This window comes from Rhamphochromis longiceps, linkage group LG17 (genome assembly GCF_057381845.1).
Source record: "Rhamphochromis longiceps isolate RC_006_pf linkage group LG17, R_longiceps_female_GT1.1, whole genome shotgun sequence".
Classification (NCBI taxonomy): Eukaryota; Metazoa; Chordata; class Actinopteri; order Cichliformes; family Cichlidae; genus Rhamphochromis; species Rhamphochromis longiceps.
Window position 1 is genome coordinate 13567198 of NC_140573.1, and position 26422 is coordinate 13593619.

Consider the following 26422-nt stretch of genomic DNA (forward strand, 5'->3'; position numbering starts at 1 on the left):
AACTAGATGCAGTAACTTAAGTATTTGGGCATTTTAGGTCATCAACATCCATAAGAGAAAAAAGAATAACAACATTAACATTATTTAGGCTTCTTTGCAGGCTATTTTCCACAAAATAATAGTCCAGACTCTGTTATCCACACTTTCTGATACACTCCAGTGTATCGGGGTCCATGCTCCTGAGGCAAAACTCCAAATAAATATTTTACCTGTCTTGATTTGATATGAGGTTTTGGTTTATGTTGGAGAAAGCGAGAGTTTTATTCAATTTGTCTCCACTGAGTTGAGTTTATTGCAGGGCTTGAGATATTGATTTAGCGACCTGATTTCACATAAAAGACCCTAAAATGCATCCATATAAATACAGAAACCAAAACACTTAACCGTTTGATTAAATAATACATTACAGAATAAAAATGAGCCTGAGCTGCTAACTTCTCACCTTGACAGTAACAAGTGCAGTAGGAAATTGCCTGTCTGCTGGATGATTAAGTCTGTTGTTTTACTTTCCGAATTGCCAAGTCTGTGCTATAAAATTTCCGGGTTTATCTTTATCTGGGCATGTAGAGTTTGAGCTGACACAGCAGCTTTTCTGATAATGAACCTCTACCTTTTCACCCTGCTACTTACACTCGTATTTAATCAGGAAAATGCTTGATCAGTATGTAGTCTAATTAAGTTTGGTTTATCTCAGTGTTGCCAAATCTTTGCTGCTCTCAAGAATATTTTGCTTCACTCAAACCTGTGTCTTTGTTATGTTGGCTTGTTATTGTGAAGCTGTGTTTCTCGTAATATTGAACTGTTGAGTGGTTTCAGTGCAGCTCAGGCAAAAGGCTTTTGTGTGTTGTCTAACCATGTCTGGTTTAAAGAGATCCCCCACGTGAAGTGAAAATATGAGTTGAAATCAAGATGTTCTGTTCAAGTAAACCAAGAGACCTTTGACCCAACGGCATTCACTGACTGAGGTGTTTTCTAACATAACCATCAAACCAGCATTTTGATTATTTTTGCTTGCAGAAAATCAGAAATCCAGTGTTTCAATCTATCATTTTGAGTTTGAGTAAATTACTGTTCAGATATATTGGATTATGATAGCAGATGACATTGTGTTCTGTAGTAAGAATAGGAAATAGGTGGAAGAGAGCCCAAAGAGGTGCAAGTATACATTGGAGAAAAGAGGAATGAAGGTCAGTAGAATCAAGATCGCATATGTGTATGTGAATATGAGAGAGACAGAGAGGAGTGTAACAGGGAGCAGAGGTAGTGAACATGGATAACTTGGAATATCTCAGGTCAACAGTGGGTGGAGACAAGTGTTCGGTGTCTGGAAAGTTGTTCCTGCTGAAAGCGAGTTTTTCCTTCCCACAGTCGCCAAGTGCTTGCTCATCTGATTGTTGAAGGGTTTTTACCTTAAAATGCATAGCGCCTTGAAGCCAATGTTGTTGAGATTGGGCTCTTTATGATTGGATTGGATTTGATTTGATTGTGTGACACCAGGATAGCAGCAAGAGGGAAACAGCAGGTTTACAGAATACAAGTGAAACTTGCTATATATATTTGTATGTACCCTCTACAAGAAGCGTGTCATTGACTGTCTGTGATCACTGAGAAGCTGACTGTTCAGAGTGATATGTAAAAGCATATTAATGGACAAGCGTGCATAAGCAACAGGTATAACCAGAGTCTTGAGATGATTGGCAACAAAAGTCAAGAGTGGACAGATGCTATTCAGTGCATCAAGGGCCATCTTCCTAACCAGAGGCAACATGCTAAAGACAACAAGGATCAGACCTTTGCTCAGTTCTCTTTCCAGATAAAGGCAACTTTTAGATTCCATTTGGAAGTTGAAAGCCTAGTATCTGAAGTGAGCATGGAGAGCTGTTTTAAATTCTTCTCTGACCACACTCAACATTTGCATTCACGTAGTAAAGTTTTATCATTAGATGCTGTTGTTTTATTTGGTTATTGCTAAATCCATCTGAACAATCACAGCTCAACAAAAAGCAGGTCATCTGTGCTTTATTTCTTCAGAAAATCAACATCCAGGGTAGAAATTAGGGGTGCTTTTACATTTGCTTCATTTGGTTCAGCTTAAATAATCCCAGATGTAGTTGCAGTTGGTAATGTTCAGCATGGTTCAGTGAAACCTGTCAATTCAACTATTTGACTGCTTGAAAACAAGGATACCAGTTAGATTTTAAAGCCTTTACTGACAATCAAAGACTTAACCGTGAGCCTGCGTGGCTTCAAAAATGTTTGTTCATAAAAATTATGAAATGAACCAGACAATGAAAATAAACAGTCATTTTCAGGTTATGAATGCCTCACTTTGAAAGTAATGAGTATGCCCTGATAAAACACAAATCGTTAAGTCCCAACAGAGAAGGATGCTGAGTGTCAGTAGAATGAGCTCACACATTGAGTAACAGTACATATTAAAGACCTTAATCTTTTAGTGAGTTCATCCAGATGCCGTGTTTCCTGACATCAAGTGTGATTTTTATGAAACCCCTGACTTGCTATTAAAGGGAGACAGAAAGATAATCTCCTTTTTCGCACAGACCCACAAATTTTTTTTTATGTACGGCACAATAACTGTCAAACAGCACCTGTGGAAATTTGAATAAACATACACATCCTGACCTCGTAAACCTGTACTGGAACACTGACATAAATTAGCTCAGTTGGCAGGACACTCTGTAATTACTGACGCTCTTAAACCTGTCACTCAAATCCAGCCATTCTTACAACACACGGCTAATGACTAGAAATTTGTCACCAAATAGTCTGAATGGATTGTTGAGATCATGTGAAGCAAGCATTTGAAAGCCAGAAACATACTGAAATATTCAGTTTTGAGATATTTCTACTTATTGAAATTTTTCTATATGCTGTAAAGCTGTAAAAAAACAGCAGGTTTGTACCTCAGATCTATATGAGGATTTTCAATCACTTGAAGGATCAGACATATTATTTATTTATATGTTTTAAATTTTAAAAAAATGTTTGAAGCAATTTCCTCATGTACAGTTTGATTTATAGGGAAAAAAGACGATGCTGTCTCTAGCAGATTATTGCTGTTGCCCGTAATTTGCTCTGCAAAATTGTCTGCATACATTTGCTGTTTACTTTCTGAGCTGTAGAGCTAGACACACAAAAAAGTGCAATGCAATATGGAAACATAGTAACAAAGAATTTTCACCATCAAAGTAAAGGCTGCGCCTGGTTGCAGCTGAAGACTTCCACGCAAACTGCTGGCAACTGTGACAACCTGTTAGTGACCAAAGCAACTGCAATTAGGTTTTTGGTACCGTACCATTTTCCTCTATTACCAACTTCTCACTAGTGACGGCAAGTAACCTCCAGCAACCATTTGCCAACCAGATGGAGAATACAGGTTTTTCTCTAGTCACTGGTGGCAACCAGGGGACAATGACTGCTCTCTAGGCCTGTATGAATGGGGCCTTAGTTGGGCAAAGTTAACATACTAAATATATTCCTACCTATGGCCAACTCAACTCAACTCAGGCTTGTGAAACAGGCATGAAAACTTTATTACTTGTGTAGAAAGTCTGAGAAAGATGCACATTTTTGCTCCAGGTTGCACGTTAGGGTCTCAAAACTAGACTAGATTATATGGTACAGGTGAACTAGACCAAAAATATTTTACAACAGGCCAGATTTCGCCTGCATGCAATGAGTTTGACAGACATGATGTACACAGTGATCAAATAGTTCATGTTGTACTGATACTGAAGCTTTTATGGATTTCCAGTAAGAGAGAAATGATACTAATTGTCACGGTTCTGGGTCAGTTTTGACCCGGTATTTTGAGTTTTCATGTTTTGGTTTGATTTTGTATTTTTTGGTTATCTTCTTGATCTATTTGATGATGATGTTCTATGTTCTGGCTTATTCTGGTTTATTTTTGGTTCTGCCCGTGTTAAGTCTGTGTTTCCTAGTCTGCGTCCTTGTGTATTGTTTCCTGTTTTATTTTGAAGGATTGTGTCCTATATCAGTGTGTCCAGCTTTGCTCCTCCTGTCTCGTTAGCCCCAATTTCTCCCAGCTGTGTCTCCCTCCTGTTACCCATTCCCTGATTACCACCCTGTGTATATTAGCCCTGTGTTTTCCTCAACCCAGTGTCGCGTCATACCCTCAGATCCTGCCTGTGTGTTCCAGTTAGTGTTTTCATGTTTGGTTTCTGTTTTGTTTGGTGCCAGCAATAAAGCTGAGGTTTTCAGTTACATTTCCGTCTCGTGGATCCAAATGCAGGACTCAATCTCCATCTGCCCGCACACAGAGCCCTGACACTAATACAGATGCACTCAGCTTTTAAAAGCATGATGCTTTTGCTGTAATAGACAAAAACAGACATCTCAAGGCTGATCTGGCACAGGTGCAATGGATTGATCCACAGTTACTGTGTGATTGTCAATGCTCTGTGTGTATGTTGCATTTCCTCTTACCCTTTGATTTATAGCAGCTGTGTTTCACAGGCAGCGATTTATCAAAGGAAAAAATGTCTGGGGCCTTCGAAAACAAGCCCACTTCATTACTCAAACATCACATGGCAGCTCCCTGCACGATAGGCTCGGCCTGTTAACACGAAGGGCTTATTGCAGGGTTAGCTGAGTGTGAGTGAGTGTGCGGTCATTGAAAGTCTTGTTAATGCAGCATTACGTTGGCTGTCAAAAGTTAATGAATGCCAGTGTGAGTAGCTGGGCTTTGTTTGTTTGTGCACAACTTGTGGAGCCTTTACAGAAGCGCTGACATCTCTTTCTGTCTGTGTTTCAGCTCGGAAAAGTGATGGAGAAGTGCTTTTGCCAAACTGCTGTAATGCCTTGCTGAACTTGAACTCACTGGATGAGTCATGATCATGTGCTTCGCTCCACTACCACACTCTCTTTTCAACTCCATATTTATGAGCGATTTCTGCCTGAGCCTTTTCTCTCTCGATTCACTCATAATCCTTCACATCCTCACTTTTTGGCTCTACCGATACTCTCATTTACTTTGAGTATCCATGACTCTCATTATTTAACCTGCAGTCACCATCTACTGCTCTTTCATTTTCTACCTTTGTTTCTATGCACTAAATTCCTCAGCTTTATTTATTTATTTTTAATAGTTTCCTTCCATGAACAGTAAAGTTGTCTGGGTCTTTTTGCTTCACCATTCTTTTTAGAATATTTCTGCATAATTATAGGTTTTTATTTCAAATAGTTCCCTATATTTTTACACATAAATTGTCTTAGTCTGTGCAATGGTTGAAATTATGAGGAAAAAAAGGCTTTTGGTGCTAATTATTACATTTTATTACACAGTTCTGAGCCTACTATCTGAATGTCACAGAAGAAATTGTGACTCATCAGACAAGCCAGCATCTTTCTGCTCCTCTTTTGTTCAGTTTTGATGAGCTTGTGCGAAAGTTAACCTCATTCCTGGTGTGGGGTGTTCAGGGATGCTGTGAATACAGTTGTTGTAATGAGCTGAAGCATTCTACTCTGACATCAACAAGGTGTTTTCATCCAGAGAGCTGGATCACTGGGTATTTTCTCCTATTCGGATGTAAACTCTTTGAGTTGGCTGTGTGGGAAAATCCCAGCAGTTTTGGAAATACTCAGACCAACCTGTCTGACACCAACAACCATGCCACGTCCAAAATCACTCAAATCGACTTTTGCAGCAGCAACCACAGTCATCGCTAAATGTTTGCCTATCGTCAGCTGTCATTAGGATGACAATTACTAAACATTATTGGCTTATACTGGAGTTCAGTCAATAAATGAGCAGTTCCATAGTAATTGTACACTCTTAACATGTTGTTGATGCTAAAATGTGGCATTCTTGCCTCTATAAAATCAAATTAAACCAGACTACTAGTGTTCTCTCTCTCTTTTTTCATATTTTTTGTTAAATATAGAACATAAACAGTCCTCAGCAAGTTGTTAAAACACTCCAAAATGCAGAGGATATGTTCTTAATGGCATAGAGCACAGGTGTCGAACTCCAGGCCTCGAGGTGTCCTGCAAGTTTTAGATGTCCTTGATCCAGCACAGGTGATTTAAATGACTAAATTACCTCTTCAACATGTCTTGAAGTTCTTCAGAAGCCTGGTAATGAACTAATCATTTGATTTAGGTGTGTTGACCCAGGGTGATATCAAAAACCCTTGAGGCCTGGAGTTGGACACCCTTGGTCTAACTGGACTTTCCATACAAGTTCGACACCCCTGGCATAGAGTCATCCAGCTACAGCATTGGTGCTGTAGAGGAGCATGGCCTATGCAGCTCTTCACTGGAAGCACCCTTGCCAAAGTATTCTTATAATTATTCCCATGTCTATCTGCTGTATCTAAAGCTGGAGTTAAGGGATTTAGATGCAGTTTTTCAACAGGTGCACCAAGGCAGATTTGACAGGGTTTTGCCACAGAATAACAGTATGCCAGTAGTTAGTGCAGGCCAACTAACTCCTTGGTGTTCATATTTATATTAATAGTTTTCTATCACAAAAAAGTACACGTGTTCATTTAAGTAAATAAACAGAGCAGTAAGAGATGTTTTTCAAAATTTGTTTTCTTTATTTTGATTTGCCGCTAATGACAATTTTTTTTATTTGTAGATTTTGTAGTGCTCCCTACAATGTGAACCTCTCACCTGAATTTTCAAAGTTTTGTTCAATCCAATTCAATTCAATTCAATTCAAGCTCAACAATCAAATGATCCCCTATGAGAGCAAGCACTAGGCAACGGTGGAAAGGAAAAACTTCCTTTTTAACAGGAAGAAACCTTTGACAGAGCCAGGCTCAGATAGGGGCAGCCATCTGAAGGAAATCCTTCATTATTTGTTCGAGGTCATCGAGACATTTAAGTTTTATGTATCGAGTCTCCAGGGATGGATATCCTGTCTTGTACTGAAATTGTTCTTCTGTCTTAAATGTCCAGCGCTGTTGCTTGTAGTTGTCTTCAATGTAATAGTCATCAGCGTAAATGCCAGAGTCTAGAACATGATCTGGTGGCTGACCCTGAGTCTCTATGATGAATTTCAGATAATCATATTCATTCTCCGCGGGGTAGAGTGGCACCCCTGTAGCAAGCTCCACAGCTACCAGCCCCAGAAACCACATGTCACTTGCTTCATTATAAGGAAGGCCAAGCATAACCTCAGGTGCACTATAACCAACCGTCCTCACGCAGTCACTAGGATTCACTGCAGACGCAGGACATGCAAGGCCAAAGTCTATAAGTCTGACTTTGACTGGAGACTCATGGCGGTTTACAACCATGATGTTTCCAGGTTTGAGGTCGGCGTGCACTATTCCTACAGAACCCAGGTGGGACAGAGCATTTGTGAGTTGACGTAAAATTGGCCTGACTTCGCTTATGGGGAGACCCTGGTTATTCTGGTCCCCTATGTAGTCCCACAGGCATTGATCAAGGAGTTCAAAGTTTAGGCAAACCCGCTCTCCGTTGTGGAAAAAGACGTTCCAATTAACAATGTTGGCGGTATCTGGATCCAACCTTGGCAGCTGCTCCAGGATGAAAGTTTCCAGTTTTGCCTGTTGCAGAATATCAGGGCGGACCTTGTTGACTTTAATAGCCAAAGCTCGATTGGTCTTGGTATCACGACATTTGGCTACAATACCAAAGCCCCCTTCTCCGAGGAAGGCCTCTACCTTGTAGTGGTTTCCCAAAATGTTCCCTTCAACTATTTCAGGTAGGGCTGCTCAATTAATCGAATTTTAATCACGATTACGATCTGGGCTTTCAACGATCATTAAAAATGACTGAGCCGATTATTAGCCCCTCCCTCATTTATCCGCGACACCTTAAAGGCCGGTCCGTGAAAATATTGTCGGGCATAAACCGGTCCGTGGCGCAAAAAAGGTTGGAGACCGCTGATTAAGAGGACCCGAGGGAAGCTCGGAAAGCTAAGCAGAAGTTATTTGGAGAGGAGAGTGACTGCTGTTGGTTGAAAAGAGAGGTAAAAAAAAAAAAACTTCAGTGGTGTTGCACACTATTTTATATTATTTTTTAAAGTCATTGTTAACCCTTTAAAGCCGGACAGAGCAGCACACTCCATTTTGTGTAACTATTTTTAAATCCCTGTAGAACCTGAACCGTGTAAGCTAGCGCAATAATTTGTTTTGCATATGAAACCGGAGGAGTTGTACTTACATCTTATGCCATCAGCTTGTCCTCGGTCACGGTTTCCTTCCACATAAAGCTTTGCAAAAATTGCATAAAAAGCGCTTGCAGGAACAAAAACATAATATTCCAGACACACGCTTTGCCGATCTGATCAGCTGTTCATAACACTTCCCACATTGAAAAAGTTGTCAGCGCGAACTATCACATATATTTATATTCCTGCAGTATATAAAAATTGGTGTATCTCCAAAATAAAACTATGAAGACACTCACAATAAGTTTCCTGTTGTTGTAAACTATTTTTTGCAACTTTTTTGTATTTAAAGTTTTGAGGGATAAGCCTCTTAAATTTCTCCAAGTAGAAATATATGTAAAAAAAAAAAAACGATTTTCAATTTTCTTGTAGTTTATTGCACTTTTTTGCAATTAATGTAGTTACTATGGACTTAATGCATACATATTATTAAAATATGGGCTATAACAGTTGTATAGCAACTTGAAATGCTCCCACAAATGGCACTACAACATGTAAAAATATAATATAAGCTCTGGCGGACTTGGTTCTATAGTAGGTCTTAAAGGGTTAAATAAATATCGTCAAATAATCGAGATCTCAATTTCAGTGAAAATAACCGTGATTATCATTTTTGCTATAATCGAGCAGCCCTAATTTCAGGCTCATTTGAGCTGAAGGATGGGTTGGCTGACATGGTGAAATGTGTCGGCTTGGTTGTTGAATTGCTGAAAAACGTGAAACTCTCAAAACTTTCCAAAAGGGTTGCTGTCAGGTCAGCGTCCATTAAGCAGTAAAGTTTAACAGAGTAAAGCCCCTATTAAATACTCCACATGCATGAAAACTCAGAATTCGGTAGACTAGACATTGCTGGCGCTCCCGGTGAAAGAATTTTGTCAATACGACTTGTAGTTCTTTCTTGGGAAGCATTTGTTTCACAATGACTTTTCTGTTTATTTAAAGCAGCAGAAGAAAGGCAGATGTCTGTCTTTCTGTGTGTGAGTGTGTGTGTGTGTGTGTGCGTGCGTGTGTGTGTGTGGTGCCACTGGGTGCAGTTGCTATAGCAACCAGGCTCACACCTGCCTGCTTAATGAGCTCTGTCACTCTGCCAAGATTCATCTTTAAAACTTTTTTCAACTGTTGCTGTGTCCACAGTGTTTGCTCTACAGCCATCATTTTACCCTCAAAACATAGCCATCGTTTTTCTCTTTCCAACATTGTGTTTTTCAAAGCTCAGAGATTTAAACATTTTGAATTGTGTGGCTCAAAGTAGAGGGATAACCTTCTAACTGACCCATAGAAATACATTGTATTTTTAGTCAGGAGTTTGTTTCAACAGCAGGAAAGACCCCACTTTTTAAATTGCTCCTGTCATCACATTTTTGACACCACAAGGATAAAAGAGACACTGTTGTGCAGAACAATTCCTTGGGATCCTCACAGTTCAAAAGCTGTTTTGATGGGAGTTAGGGTCTTGGATTTAGATGCAGTTTTTCAACAGGTGCACCAAGGCAGATTTGACAGGGTTTCGCCACAGAATAACAGTATGCCAGTAGTTAGTGCAGGCCAACTAAATAGAGTATTCTGATTGGCCTGTTAAATTCAAGCTTATTGTTCATTGGTGGATTTTTCTTCCGCACACAAGTGGTTCAGATCTGGGCATTTGGAGTCAGATGGTGACTTTTAGAATCATCTTTTCTGAATGATTAAAATTTACGGCATTTAGCTGTCTGTAGTGGATTTTCCCACATTTCAGTCATTCAGTGATTAAAATAATGAGGTTTCAATTTTTTATGCAGATGTTTTCTGACTCTACATTTTCTTTTGTCATTAATCAGCTTTTTCTAATTTACATTTTAAACATGTTCGCCTACTTTTAACTTCTTCTCTTTGAATGTCAGCTTTCAATAGTTCTGAACTTTTTTTTTCAGGTGAAAATTTCTGTATTTTTCATCTCATTCAACATTTTTAACTTAACATGCAGCAATTATTTCATTTCAGCTCAAAACATTCAGCTATCAGCATCCACACTGCAGTTTCTTCAGAAAATGCATTCTCTAGTTTAGTTTAGAATTTTTAAATGAAATTAAATTAATGAGGCAAAACCACAGGATTCAGAAATGAATTTTTTCTCTCCAACCATTGGTTGTTAGTTGGAAATAACTTCATTGGGGAAGCAAAGCTGTTCAACAAGTAATTCAACCGAAGATCAAAAAGAATAGATGAAAACAAAGGAAATACTTAATTTTTCACTTGTGATGATCAGAGTAGAGACTAAAGGTCTGATTGGGCCGCACAAGATTTCCACTTCCACTTTTCAAACTGGGCCTCAGAACCTCTGCTTTAAATGATTGATCTTCTTTTTGTATCTGTATTGATTTTATTAGGGTTTTTTAATGTTATGAGGGGTTTTAATAAATATTTTCCAGTCAGATGTATTTTTGTTATCAGAGACACACTTCTATTGCTGCTCTTATTTCATTCAGCAGCAGCGTGAGCAGAAAAGTGACTTCCCTTCAGGTGAATATGTTGTGGATTGAACGTTTAAGCGGGACAGACAACCCCTTGAAATACAATAAAAGAAGCTTGCTGTTGGCACCATTTGCAGTTTGATTTATTTTGCCCTTAAGCATCTTTGACAGCTTTCGTGTGAAGCCCGCCTCACTTATTCCAAGATCTGATCTATCCGATGCATCTTCACCTGGATGGTTGGCAGCTGTTCCTCTTAGAGACAGTTGATAGATATGTATCTGGGCTGTCATCTCGGCACTGCTCAGGGATTTGTCAGCTAAGCTCACTTTGACTCACTTGTGGGGTGAGCTTCGCTTGTCTGGAAGAATATAATGTGCCCCGCAGTCAACAGTTAGTGCAGCAGGAAGCAGTTTGCCATCATCCTGCCTCAGATTTAAAAACAAAAAAATCAGGATGTTTATTCCTATTAAACTGTCTTGGAGTGAGGGGCTAAAGGAGGGCCTTTTAATTAAAAGGGAAGATTTTTGGGGGGGGGAAAGGAGCCGGATGGGAGCGGTCAGTTTTCTCAAAGTACATGACCTGGCTTGAAATGTTTTTTGCTACAGCTCCTCAAATCCCGGATTTTTTAGTCCTACTCTTTCCTTTGGAGGAAAGGCCTGTCTTAAGAGGAGCCTCTACTAGTGTTCTGTCTCCTTTTAAAGTTTCTAGTAGAGTAGACAGCTTCCTGAAACGTCCTTAGTTTATTAGTTACACTAACACAATATATTTTATATTAATCAGAATCTGGATTCTGGGCCAAATTCATAATTTTTCTTTGATTTTTTTGTACATTGCAGTTTTGTTTTAATCACCTCATAATCCAGGAAATAGTCAGAATTCAATTCATTGGCTTTTACCAGATTGACCATCTGGCGATGAATGCTGTGTGTAGAAACATGCAGGAATCCAGCTAGAATGTTTGGTATAAGTATTAATAATATGCAGATTTCTGCCTTAGAGGAATTTTATAGGAATGTATGATCAAATTCCACTGTTTTTGTTTGTAATTCAATTGGAATTTCAGAAGTCCAACTGGGCAAGAAACACGCAGTTCTAGAATAAGACATGATTGTAAGTCATAAATAAACCAGCAATTTTCAGAGTAAGACATAAGAAGCCAGCAGAGAGATTTATCACATAAATGTCTCCATAAACATGAAATGATTTATCTTAACGGAGGCTTAAGCCTGCTGTAGTCACATTACATATGTAAATGTCTACACTTTTTCTTTTACCTAAAAACACAGTGGCAGCCACACTGCTGGCTTGTTTACAGTCTGTATGGTGGTCCTTGATAAGTGCACTGTCATTATAGCTAATGGAGTCATTGAAAATCAAAGGCATAATACACCAAAGTGGATCAGGAAACATGGGGGACTGAATTGGTTCTCATTATTTATGAGCCCTTCACAACAAATATATGTGCAAGATGATGACTAAACTTGTATTTGAATTCGTATTGCCTTTCCTGCTCTCTGGAATTGACAGCAGGCTTTTTGTTATTCAAAAATAAATAAATGTATGAAAGTAAACCTAATGTGTTTAAAAACTAAAAATGACAATCTTGTAGATGATTTCATGCATCACTTATAAGTTGACTTTTACAGCAGCACGTTGGATCTGAAATCAGTGCATTCATGTGCGAGCTCGTGTGTGTGTGTGTGTGTGTGGGGGGGGGGGGGGGTATTTTGAGAGTCTGCTGAGCAGACAAAGACACAATCTATAACTCAAGAACTTCAGCTAGTGTGGCTCCCAGAGAAAAAGGCCAAAATAAATACCACAAAAATGTCACAGAGTGCACAGATCAGACCCTACAATATTACTGGTAGGCAAACACACACACACACACACACACACACACACACACACACACACACACACACACACACACACACACACACACACACACACACACAAACACAAAGCCACCTTGTACAGTAACATACTCACACATAGGCAGCAGGATCATTTGCATAATCTTCACCTAATTCCTTGTTCTTCCCTGGTTGTCCGTTGTCTCGCTATGATAAATTACCCCAAGCAACCTTGCAGGTTCCTTAATATGGTGCTAATTGGCCAATTAGGGCGCCGTTTTGCCTGAGGATTTCGCCACTTTTAGCGGTTATATTTCAAGTTTACTGTTAATCAACAAATGGCCTCAGATTCCTCTTCTGTCAAAATCCAACCACACATTGGACTATGCTCAAAAACACAAAGATACAGTGCATATGGTACTGAAGGCACATTTAAAGGTAGAAGAGCTGTACAAACGAGGGCAATAAAAATCACATAAATGAAGGACAGAGTCTTAATCTATACGAAACCAGGCCTAGAAAGGTCTTAGAAAAAAAGTCCTATGCCCAGCTGAATCATGGCAGCCTTTACAGCTTTGCCCAGGTAAAAGCCATAGACGATATAAAAGACCAGTACAATGTCACTCACTGGTTTGTGCAGCGAGCATATCTTGCATAATCCTCCTGACGCTTGACAATGGCCAAAATTTACAAAATTGACTTAATATTTGATTCACTATGACCTGAATTGAGTAACTAAACCTAAAAACTCATCACAAAAACCTTTTACTGAGGTCAGTTCTAAGAGCCTTGTTTCCACAAACTTCTGCAGGACAGGAAGTGTTTGTGAAACCAGGTACTGGCCTTTTAAAAGACTGCAGATTGCGGAAGAAATGTCAGACTGTTAAACTCAAAACTCAATCAGTTTAACCTGAGACACATAATCCTAACTATAGTGGGAAAATGAATATGATCACACTACTTAAAACATAACCCAAGTACCAAGGTGCTTACATAATATACTTAAAAATTAGAACTTTCTGTAAGTTGGTAAAATACAGATAGGCAAACAATGCAGGTGTCATCAGTTGGAAATGGCATTAAGTGGAGTAATTTCTTATTTTCAGCGGATTCTTACGTGTGAGCATTCATATCATTTCAAAATATGACAGTTTCCCAATTTTCTTGCCACCTTATCATCATCGGCATCTCTTTACCCCTCCAGCTTTTTTCTCTTGTCATCATGAATTAGACCCACAGTGGGGGTTAACTCATACAGTGCTCTCGCACCTACAGGTTATTGTTTAGGCGTTTTGCGCTGCCTTTGTACTCCCAGAGTTGTCTCTTGCTATTTACCTCCTCTGCAGGGTATTGTACAGTTTGTCACTGTTGTCTGCGCACAATCTCTCCCTACTAACACAACTCTATTTTTGACTCAAACTTAGTTCCTCCCTATATCCTCTTTCACACAGAGTATTTTTTTTGTTAGAATGGCATTAACGCCCCCGTCTCCTGCGTGCACTGGAATATATCACTGTTGTTATTTGAAGCATTTTCTTTTACTTGGATTTTAAGTTCACCTGACTTTCTGACATTTTTGCAGTATAACATAAATAAAACTGAAGTTTTGAAAAGAGCGTGCACCTGTCATTTATTTAAATAGTCCTACCCCCATCACAGCTTTCTCAGCTTCTTTTTCCATCTAAAATCTACAGTTTGATGTCTTTCCTTTTGGATTAAAACAAAATCATGTTTATATTTGTCACATTCAAATCCCAGAGAAATAGGCTTGTTTCCCATTTTGCATCTTAAGATGCATTTTGAAAGCTTGCCAGGTTTTGTTGTTGTTTTGCATCTCATTCACTTTTTTAGTTTCTGACCTATTTTCTTTTCTTTTAGGATCTTCTACGTGTCTCATGACTCCCAAGATTTGAAGATCTTCAGCTACATTGCCAGAGATGGACAGAGCAATGTGTTCCGCTGTAATGTGTTCAAGTCCAAGAAGAAGGTAAGACAGAGAGAAGCTCCGTTTTAATGTCACTTGTTACGTGCCCTTGATGAGTTGGATAGATTCACTTAACTTAAGCCGTACACCTACAGCTCTGCTTTAGACATCATCTCATAAATTTGTTTTAAACAACTGAACAACAACAGAAAGCAATTTTATAGCAACCAAAAGTGGTTGCTATAAAACAACGCAAGGACAAAAGTTGTACACTGAGGACTGGCTGTCTTATGTTAAGAAGTAATTATTTATTTATTTTGAGGGGTTTTTTTGGGGGGGGGGGGATCTATTAGCAAGATTAATCAAAAAGTTGTAATTCGGCTGTGAGTTTTTTGGGATTTATCTTCTTCTTGTTTTCACTTCATAAATGCATATTCATTTGAAATACTGAAAATTAATTTGAAATAAAAAAAATATTGGGAGTCACCATTCAGATGTTTTTGTAAAAATATCGCTCATCCAGATACAGATATTCTAGAACTAGTACCAAGGCTGTATAACAAACCACACATTGCATGGTTACATGGTTTCAAACTAACCTTCTATTAGATCTAAATCTTTTACTATAAAAAACCTTTAGTCACAATTATAAATATAGTATGAAAGCCTACTTGAGGCTCAAATTTTAACCAGAGAGACTAGAATACGATGTTGGTATTTAAGGAATTGAGCTAAGTCACTTGATTCATATCTCTCAGACAGATTGTGATTTGTGTAAATGTAGAGCCTTTGTTTTACAAACGTTAGTCAAAGAGTTCCCCAGGAATGAGGACCAGTACTACAGTGCTTAAATCTTTGGGCAATATTACAAGAAAACACTGCATACATTTTCGGTTCTCTGCAGATGATACCCAGCTGTGTTTATCTACGAAGGCAGATAATATAAGACAATTAGTTAAACTGCAGTCACGTCTTAAAGATTTAAAGGCCTGGATGTGAAGTCATTTTCTTCTCCTGATTTCAGAGAAAGATTAGGCCCTAAAAATCTTGGAAGCATGATGTCTAACCAGATACTTAGAAACTTACAAAGGATGGCATTACCTTGGCCTCCAGCAACATTGTGAAGAATCTTGTCATTTTTGATCAGGATGTGTTCTTCAGTGCATGTATTAAACAAATATGTAGGGCTGCTTTCTTTCATCTTTGAAATACTGCTAAAATTAGAAACAGCAGAGCCTTCAACTGTCATGTCCTGTAGAACTAGCTCCTAGCTTGGATTCAGGAGACAGGCACCCTCTCTACTTTTAAGATTAGGCTTCAAATTGTTCCTTTTTGATAAAGTTTAGATTTAGGGCTGGATCAGGTGACCCTGAATAATCCCTTAGTTATGCTGATATAGGCTCAGAATGCTGTGGGACTTTCTGTGACCGTATGATACAATAAGCATCACAGTAATTTCTGCATCATTTCCACTCACCTATACCACTATTTAATGACAGCATGTCATTACACTTTTGTCTTCTCCTAGTCTGTCTCCTTGTGCTCTCTTTCTTTTATTTTGTCGTTTCCTTCCACTCCAGCTGGTCGCGACAGATGGCTGTCCCTCCCTGAGCCCGATTCTGCTGGAGATTTCTTCCTGTTAAAAGGGAGTTTTTCCTTCCCACCATCACAAGTGCTTGCTCATAGAGGATTTTCAACACCAAAATTACAAATGAATTTACAAAAACACATAATATAATCACATAGGCGGGGGGAAATGCAAGAGTTCAAAGAGTTACTTGTCTAAATTGTGTGGAAGTTTAAAATGGTTCATGCAAGCCTCAAGTACAACACCACAATAAAATGTCACTAAGAGGTGAAGAGTGACAATTCAAGGGAATTTATGAGAAAGTCTTGCTGAATCAATACGTCTTTTAAAAGTATTTAATAGAAGATACTGTCCACTGTAATTCACCTTTTGTAGTTAACGGTCAAGAGTTTCCTGCGTGGCAGGCTGTGCTCTGGCAGGTTCTGGAGCAACAGTTCAAGTATATAATCTGGGGCCAGGCCATGAAGGACTTTAAAAGCAGCAAGTTAAATTTAAAAGGTAGTTCTTGACCGGCTAGTGGGCAGCCATTAAAATCTGCTATGCTTCACATAACTGATTATGGTGAGTATGGTAAAACCTGAAAATGTGTTTGGACACACTCCGCTGATAAGTAGAGCTGAACTGCCAGTGAGCAAGTTGCTTCATGCCAACCTCTTCATACTCAGTTTCTCAAAAACCAACTAATGAGACTTTTTTTTCTTAACCTTGTTCTGCTAACCAGATTCTGCTTTGTTTGGGTTGTTTATGATTTTGAGTTCTTCCCAATTTAGATTTGTATGTCTTTTCTGATTTTTTTTTTCAAAAGGAGCAGCAGAGAGGATGGGCTTCAACCTAGAATGAGTCATACGAATAATGTGTTCTTAAATGGCTGTATCTCAAACCACTGAGGTACTTTTTAGTGCTTGTGTGTCTGCAGTCTTTCTTATCTGTAGAAGTTTTCATCACTGCATCTGATCTGCAGAGATGAAGAAATGCCGTACCGTGCTATGAAAAAGTCTTTGCACCTTTTACTGATTTTATTTTATTTTTTTGCCACATTTACATGTTTCAGATCATCAAGCCAATTTTAATATTGGACAAAGATAACCGGATTAAATGCAGAATGCAAATTTTAAATGATGATGTGAGAAAACTATCCACATCTATCTTGCCCTTTATGAAAAGGTAATTCAAGTCCAGCATGAACGGCCAATTTAAGGCATTTGACTGCCATGTTGACTGTTGGTAGGACGTTCCTTTTATGAATGTGATTTCAACATGTCTGGCAGTAATCAGGTCTGGGCGAGTTTAGTGAAAATTAACTCATCTATCCTGTAAATGTGGTTAATCCCACTTAATTAATGACTTATCAGTTTTTTTCACACAGGTCCAGGTAGGTTTGGCTGCCTGCCTAAATGAACTCATCATTTCTAAACTGCATTCTGTATTTAGTTGGGCTGTCTTTGTCTGATATTAGAATTTGTTTGATCTGAAACATGTATCTGTGACAAATGAAAGAAAATCAGGAAAGGGGGAAATACTTTTTTCCACACCAACGTGTATTTCTCAATCCTCCGCACTTTTACAGCCCAGTTCAGTCCTCCTAACTAATATCTCATAATACCCTGTGTGAATCTTCTGTTTCACCTGCAAGGCTCACATTTTATTTCCTTTATTAATCAGCTGTGATGTGTAATTAGAATACACTAGAGGGGTCGGATTTGTTTTTGTTAATTCCCAATTTGATCTCAAGTCAGCTGGGCCAGAAAATCCTATGAAGCAAAAAATGTATTCACAAAACACACTCCCAAGTTGGCTTAAGCCCCCTCCTTCAGTGTGGTATGGCAGACCATGGATAATGCCTTTGTCAGTGAGAAGGATGTTAGACTGATGGTGATTCAGATCTCTGGTTCAGATGAAATTACCACTTCTGACAATCACTCTGATCTGTTTTTATGCAAAACAATGCTTTCTGGAGCAATCCATTGAAAGGTTCCAACATCATTCTCCACCGTCTGTGCGGCTTTCACACTATGCCAACCCAGCAAATGGGCCAGATTGGACCTTTTAGGCAGGCTGCTAGCTGTTAGCCCTGTTAGCTTATTCATTTATGTAATTTACAATGAAACGGCTCCACAAAAGAGGGTGGACTGATTGAGCTCATGAATGGATGATTTAAACAGTCACCTCTTTTGGGCCTTTAATGCAGTTTATCCTTAGGTTTTCTCATTATCTAACATTACCTGGCACAATTTCTTATATGTTTCACATCCTCATGATGGGACATTATTGGTGCTGAACTAAGGTGTTCTAAATTCTGTGTTTTTTTTGTTTTTTTGGGGGGGGGGATTTTGGTCGAGATAGGTCTCAAGAAGAAAGGTGTAGCTGGTGTAAATGGTGCTCATCATAAACATTTACCTTGGCACAAATAGGTATCATGGAAAAAAAAGATTTTCCGACAGCATTCATGTAAGTTAGAACACTTGTATGAGCAATTTTCAGGAGAGGATGAAAAGCAGGTGACCCATATGCCATAAGGCTATCGCAGAGGTCTGGATTCAGATACACCATACAGTATGTCCTTTCCACTCTCAACTGTCATAATAAAAGCTAAAACAAAAGACCTAAAATACTTTTTAAAAGTGCTTTTACTTACTAGCATGCCAGAGAATTGAACTACCAATCTACTGATTAGTAGGTAAATGCTGAGGCACAGCTGCCAAAATCTGATTTCCAATTTTAACTGGCAGTTGCACTGATGGTGCTTGTTTTGGTTTTATGTAATTTTTCATTAGAGTCGTTAGTTATAATATTGGGTATTTGCTGATTTATCAGTACCAACATTTATAACAGAAAGTGTATTTCCATTCATTTTCATTTTTAGCAATTACAAAACAAAGTTATATAATTAAAGAAGACATTCATCTAAGGCTACGTTCACACTGCAGGCGAAAGCGCTTCAAATCCGACTTTTTTGACCATATGCGACCCATATCCGATCATGCTATGACAGTGTGAACGGCACAAATCCAATATTTTCAAATCCGACCTGGGTCACTTTCGTATGTGGTACTGAATCCGATACATATCTGATGTTTTAGAAAGCGACTGCTGTTTGAATGGTCATGTCGCATTAAATTCGTCTTTTACGTCACTGACACAAGACAGACGGTAATTATCAGCGCTGGAGAAGACAAACGAGAAAGCGTGGTGGCGGAAACTGGAGACGGAGCGATTCAATGGACAGAAACTGAGGTTTTGGACTTAATTAGCATATGGGGAGACAATTCTATTCAAGATCAACTTGAAGGGTCGTATCGTAACCGGGCTGTGTTCGAGTGCATTGCCAAAGAAATGGTTGAACGAGGGCACAGGCAAATGTGGCTACAGTGTCAGAGGAAAGTGAAGAGCCTCGGGGCCATGTTTAAAGAAGCTAAAGATATAAACAAACGAAGTGGACGTGGTCGAGTCACCTGCCCGTTTTTTGATGAGCTTGACCGTGTTTTGGGCGACAAACCCAGCTGTCAGCCAGCTGTCACCCAGCTGTGACGTCTTCTTTTGCGCATGCGGACGGCTTTGAGGGCCGTGAACCGCTCACACTAGAGCGCGTTTGCAGTCACATTTTATTTGTAGTGTGAACAACCAGACAAATTAAATCGGATTTGATCAAAAAATCGGAATTGAGCATTAAGACCTTCAGTGTGAACATAGCCTAACATATGAAAGATTCCTGGTTCGATCCTGGTTTGGGTCAGAAAGGGGCACTGATGTAAAAACTCTGCTAAATCAAACATGTAGAGCGACCGTCTGTGATAAGCCCTTCTAAATAAGGTGGCAACTGGAGGTAGCTTCTACAAAGAAGAGATGGAAGAAACACCCTTCAACCATGTTACGAGTGTTGATGTTGCATAGTCTGTCCACTAGAGGGCACTCTGCAATATCCCCATTGCTGTGCAATGTGCCTGCTAAGTGCAAATGAGTAATCCGTGTCTTGCAACAATAGAATTTTTAAGCTGCATTGTCATATTATTTTAGGAAGGAGGTGTAAATAACAAAACATAAAAAATAAACAAATCTGTTTATGTTTTGTGTTACTTAAAGAAAAATTATTTTGGGCAATATATCAGATTTTTAAGTATTCAAATATATGTATTTGCATCTGTGTTAAAAATCCTGTATCAGCTGGGCTCTATTTTTTCAAACGATCAGTGAAAGAATTTGTGTTTTTGTGTCAAAACAACCTCAAACTTTGTTGCTGCATAATTACAAGATGGACAAAGACTGATCAGTGCATCATTTCCGATGTTTTCACAGTCTGGTAGTTATGTGGCGTTCACAACAATCCCACCTTCTCTTTTAAATCTAGTCACTGTCTGAGTCGCATCCTGACAACCGCTAAAAAAGACACACCCTGGTTTTCCTCCTTGCACTGTGGGCCTGGCATTGGTGTGAGGAACAAGTATGAGGGTCTTCTGGGGTGGATATGTTGCTGCTGAAATAAGCTGAGCAGAGACAAAGTTAAAACAGAGTCCAGCAGTGTGACACAGTTAGGAAATGTGCTCCCAGTTTTCCACTTTAGCTGCCAATTCAGAGGACTTGATAGTTAAGTCCAGGGGTTAGCTGGGTGAAGCGCACACTGCCTCATTATCTCTTACAGACAGACTGGCATTGACACATGAGCACACATACACGCACACACACGCGCAGACACACACATATTCTGTTCAGAATACAAAATGGAGAGTGACGCATACCAAAAATCTCTGGGCAACCAAGGTCCTGAGGCCATTAAACTGAAAACTTATCTGTGCGTGTGTGTGTGTGTGTGTGTGTGTGTGTGTGTGTGTGTGTGTGTGTGTGTGTGTGTGTAATGCTTATTGTAATATACGTAATGCTTTTTAAAGTGTATTGGTGGTGAAGAGACTAAAGGCAGGGGCTGTTTTTAATGGAGAACTTATTGACAGTTTGAATTCATTTATTACAGTTCACATCTGGATGATATTGATTACATTTATAACTTTACAGAGTTTTTAAAAAAGCATTTCCCTGTGGCAGAACCAAAAATGAACCTGTTGTTGTTCTCCTCTGGGTGCATGATGCCGCATTAGACTGCACTGTGAAAAAGCACATTAGTACAAAAAAATAAAGTCAACTAAGTAAACTAGTTTGGTTTATGTGTAATCAGTCTTTTTGCTCTGGAAAGTTAGCAGTTGGCTTTGCTTTCTGTAGTTATGTTTGAGTTGTTGTGATCAGCTACTACCTTTTAAAATTAGCCTTTCAATTATTTATTTTCGTTTTCTCATTTACTGACAATAGCAACTTCATAGAAACTAAAGCGTTACAAACACTCTCAACATATATTTAGAACCAGCAGATGATGATCTGGGTCTTATCTGGGATTATTATCACTTTTCTCAGTTTGAATATGGTTGAGAAAAAATATTATTTTTTAGGCTAAGACACACAGCCAAGATGCATCTGCCAGGACTGAAAATGAAGGACACAGGTTAAAAATTGCATTTCCTCAAGGAGTCACTTGAGCAAAAACAAGTCAAGAAGGTCCCTGTAGATTCAGTAGCTGTGTTAAACTGCTGCTTTTAATAGCAGAAATGACCATTTTTGCAGTCTGGAACAAAAGCTAATTTCTGCCTCTATAATGAAGGCAGGTGGGGGGAATTTTTTTAATGACAATGTTTGTGCTGTTGGTACCTTTGAAGTTTTATTAAAATTGTGTGACAAGTTTTAAAGTCTTCTAAGACGATTGTGATTTCTTTTAGTACAGTGAAGTGTGGTGTGGGTATATACAGTGGGGCAAAAAAGTATTTAGTCAGCCACCGATTGTGCAAGTTCCCCCACCTAAAATGATGACAGAGGTCAGTAATTTGCACCAGAGGTACACTTCAACTGTGAGAGACAGAATGTGAAAAAAAAATCCATGAATCCACATGGTAGGATTTGTAAAGAATTTATTCGTAAATCAGGGTGGAAAATAAGTATTTGGTCAATAACAAAAATACAACTCAATACTTTGTAACATAACCTTTGTTGGCAATAACAGAGGTCAAACGTTTACTATAGGTCTTTACCAGGTTTGCACACACAGTAGCTGGTATTTTGGCCCATTCCTCCATGCAGATCTTCTCGAGAGCAGTGATGTTTTGGGGCTGTCGCCGAGCAACACGGACTTTCAACTCCTGCCACAGATTTTCTATGGGGTTGAGGTCTGGAGACTGGCTAGGCCACTCCAGGACTTTCAAATGCTTCTTACGGAGCCACTCCTTTGTTGCCCGGGCGGTGTGTTTTGGATCATTGTCATGTTGGAAGACCCAGCCTCGTTTCATCTTCAAAGTTCTCACTGATGGAAGGAGGTTTTGGCTCAAAATCTCACGATACATGGCCCCATTCATTCTGTCCTTAACACGGATCAGTCGTCCTGTCCCCTTGGCAGAAAAACAGCCCCATAGCATGATGTTTCCACCCCCATGCTTCACAGTAGGTATGGTGTTCTTGGGATGCAACTCAGTATTCTTCTTCCTCCAAACACGACGAGTTGAGTTTATACCAAAAAGTTCTACTTTGGTTTCATCTGACCACATGACATTCTCCCAATCCTCTGCTGTATCATCCATGTGCTCTCTGGCAAACTTCAGACGGGCCTGGACATGCACTGGCTTCAGCAGCGGAACATGTCTGGCACTGCGGGATTTGATTCCCTGCCGTTGTAGTGTGTTACTGATGGTGACCTTTGTTACTTTGGTCCCAGCTCTCTGCAGGTCATTCACCAGGTCCCCCCGTGTGGTTCTGGGATCTTTGCTCACCGTTCTCATGATCATTTTGACCCCACGGGATGAGATCTTGCGTGGAGCCCCAGATCGAGGGAGATTATCAGTGGTCTTGTATGTCTTCCATTTTCTGATGATTGCTCCCACAGTTGATTTGTTCACACCAAGCTGCTTGCCTATTGTAGATTCACTCTTCCCAGTCTGGTGCAGGTCTACAATACTTTTCCTGGTGTCCTTCGAAAGCTCTTTGGTCCTGGCCATGGCGGAGTTTGGAGTCTGACTGTTTGAGGCTGTGGACAGGTGTCTTTTATACAGATGATGAGTTCAAACAGGTGCCATTCATACAGGTAACGAGTGGGGGACAGAAAAGCTTCCTACAGAAGACGTTACAGGTCTGTGAGAGCCAGAGATTTTCCTTGTTTGAGGTGACCAAATACTTATTTTCCACCCTGATTTATGAATAAATTCTTTACAAATCCTACCATGTGAATTCATGGATTTTTTTTCACATTCTGTCTCTCACAGTTGAAGTGTACCTGTGGTGCAAATTACTGACCTCTGTCATCATTTTAAGTGGGGGAACTTGCACAATCGGTGGCTGACTAAATACTTTTTTGCCCCACTGTAACTAGGGATGGGTATCGTTTAGGTTTTATCTGATACCAGTACCAAACCGGTACTTTTGAAACGGTGCCGGTGCTTAAACGGTGCTTAAAGAATGGAGAACACACACTTTGTCCAAAAGCCTCTTGTTTAACTGTTTTTTTGTAAAAAGATAACAATGTTAGCCTTTTCTGCAGCTATGGGGCATATATGGTATCACTCTTGGCTGGAAGCAGTGCTTAAACAATGGAAAAAACACAAACTTTGTCCAAAACCTCTCATGTTTAACTGTTTTCCACTTTTTCTTTGGTCATTTTAGCCTTTTTGGCCAGGGTGAAGGGAGTATCTGCCATCAAACAAGAAGACAGCCGCATGTAGCTATGATGATGTTTGCTAGTTCACCTTACATGCATTAATGTAATAACGTGGTTAGCCTACTCAACGTAAATTACACACGAACAACATTAAGCTACTCACGCAGAGAAGAACGGCTGCTGCTGCATCATCATCCGTCATCATTTCTGCTACACTGGCAGGGCTAGGGGCCAGGACTCTCCTCCGGGTTCTTGGGGGATGTTGCAAACTCCGGGTCCGAGAACAGGCACCACACCCGCAGTAGATGTGCTCGGTGTGAGGTCTCGCAGCAAGCTATCAAATACGGTGCATTGCTCGGCTTTTAACAAAACGCTATAAGTCGCCAGGTGTTTCATCAGATTCGAGGTGTTACCTCCTTTGACAGTATCACAGTATCAGCTTAAAGCACTTGTTGCAGGCTGCTGAGTTTGCATATTTTGCTGTGAAGTACAGCCAGACTTTGACCACTTCGCCTTGGACATTTTTAAACTGTAGCTCTGCTCTAAAAGAACGTACGTACCTGGGCCCGCCCACTACGCTCGCAAAGGTGAAATGATTGGCTAGAATTCAAAGTGTATGACATTTCAGGGAAAGAAAGCACCGAACTGTGCGCTGCTTTTCGGTCTGGTTACTACCGTTTATGTCAGAACCGGTGCACATCCCTATATATAACTCACCACTGTTTATGCTTGTGTGTGTGTGTCTTACACCCAGTGCATTGCAGCGTATGGATCCAGCTTGCTAAGCACCCATGCTACTGTTAGCTGATAATTCAAATTCTGACAAAGGCTAAATCAGAAGGAAGCACTCTGGCATAATGAGAAGAATAAAGGTAACCATGTCAAACATGCAATAAAAATGTCATTCGTGTGGTTTTGTGTGAGTGCACGTGGAAACCTGTGAGAGGACAATTAGGAAGATGATTAAGGAGACTTTATTCTCCTTCTAACTACCAGCAGTGAGAAAATGTCTTGGCTTTATATCACAGCGGCATAAAAAAGGCTTCACTGGCCGATCACTTCTAACACTTAGGCAGGTTCTCCTTCTCTCTCTCTCTCCTCTACTATGACTTATGCTCTCTCATTCATCCTCCTCCTTCTCCAAATCAGTACTTCAGTGGATGCTAATGAATGGTCGAGTCACTGTTATGTAGAATTGAAGTGTGGGTGATGGAGCAAAGAGTGTTCATCCACACAGTGAATGCCACATTGGCTCCAAGTCCACAGACGGTACTACTCTATTTAAGAGGCAGCTGTAAGTAAGAGCAGAAGCAAGAGGTGGTGTCAGAAAGTGTTACGCCTTTCAGAAGCCATGTTTTGAATATTATATATTGGAAATCCACACGCAATATTCATAAGAAGCCACAGTGATCAATGATTGCGTGGTTTATTTATCGCAAATCAAAAGAAATAGGCAAATGTTTTGACTTATCACTGTTCAGGTCAGTTTTTCAGCCACTTATTTTTAAGCCTGTCTCCTCTCACATGAGCTGTCAGTGTTTGGAAAGTCTGAAGCAGTGAATGCAGCACCTACGTCACACAACTGCCCCTGCCATGCCTTGTTGTTGGTGGATATTGCTCCATAGTGTCACTAGTGGTGCTTGAGATATGCAAACAAGTTTTTGAAATAGCTTAAAATATATCAAACCCTCTATATAATTTTTACTTTGCAAGTTTTTACATTTCAGAAAGTATATGTTTAAACTTTATATTCTAGAGCTTCAGTGTTTTGTAAAATATACAGGTCTTTCCCAGTACAAGTCTCACAAGATTTTGGTGGTAATCCTAATGAAGCTAGCCCAGCTTTAGACCATGTCATGTGTTGGTATCATTACTCTAATGTCTAATCTTGGCGATATCTGCATCAGTGAGGCGGGGGCACTTTAACAAGCCTAACATAAAGAACGGCACTCATAAGGATCATAAAACATAATGTGGATAACTTGGTTTTGGTCTTTTAAACCTGATAATTGACTCTATATATTACAGCTCAGTAATAACATGTCGAGCTTTAATGTAGAGTCCTGCTGTTGTTCTGTGTTTTTAATTTATCTACCCAGCTAATGGATGTAGTGAGAGCTGTGGTTATTGTGTCAAGTGTTCCTTGAGTTCATTTAATGAAATTCTCATTGAGATTTGGACGGAGAAGATTGCAAAGGCCAGACTTTTCTCTTGAGAGGGAGATTTTTCCCTCGTGGCTAATTACATTAGAAAGTTTGGGGTAAGGTACAGGGTCAGTACTGCCCGTTTCAGATAAGAGATTAGAAACTAAAATGTCTTAAAGAACAAGATGTGTGTAGGGTGTATATTTTTACGTGGATGGTGTTTAAATGTAGCCACTGTAGATTTTAGCTTTAAAGTGAAGAATCAATGGTTTCCTCGCTGACTTTGTAGAGTGCTGATGTAAAATGATATAAGGCCAATTCAATGATAAGGACTCACTTTGTTCTTGATACAGCTTGGGGAAGGCAATTGGATTTAATAGCCTTTCAGCACTTTTTATTGAATATCCATATCTCAATGAAATTATCCTTCTGTCTTGAGCTGTAGTCTCTCCTCTCTGTTAAAGCTGCGTTGCTTCTGCACCAGTGGCACGACTAAATCAAAGTTCCAAATCAAACAGAACTGGAAATGGGTTGGCCATTTGTTTTAAGTTACTCCTTTCCTAACACTACATACCAGTCGTGTTATATATTGATGATTA

General features: G+C 39.6%; 1 protein-coding gene across 3 annotated transcripts in view; it reads left to right on the forward strand.

Annotated features, from left to right (window-relative positions):
- LOC146649398 (carboxyl-terminal PDZ ligand of neuronal nitric oxide synthase protein-like) overlaps nucleotides 1-26422 on the forward strand; it is a 247081-nt gene that overhangs the window by 111597 nt on the left and 109062 nt on the right. For all 3 annotated transcript variants that reach the window (XM_085387095.1, XM_085387094.1, XM_085387096.1), the window contains exon 5: nucleotides 14368-14476. In XM_085387095.1, the coding sequence (XP_085243221.1) occupies nucleotides 14368-14476 (109 nt within the window). The remainder of the gene's footprint in view (nucleotides 1-14367; nucleotides 14477-26422) is intronic.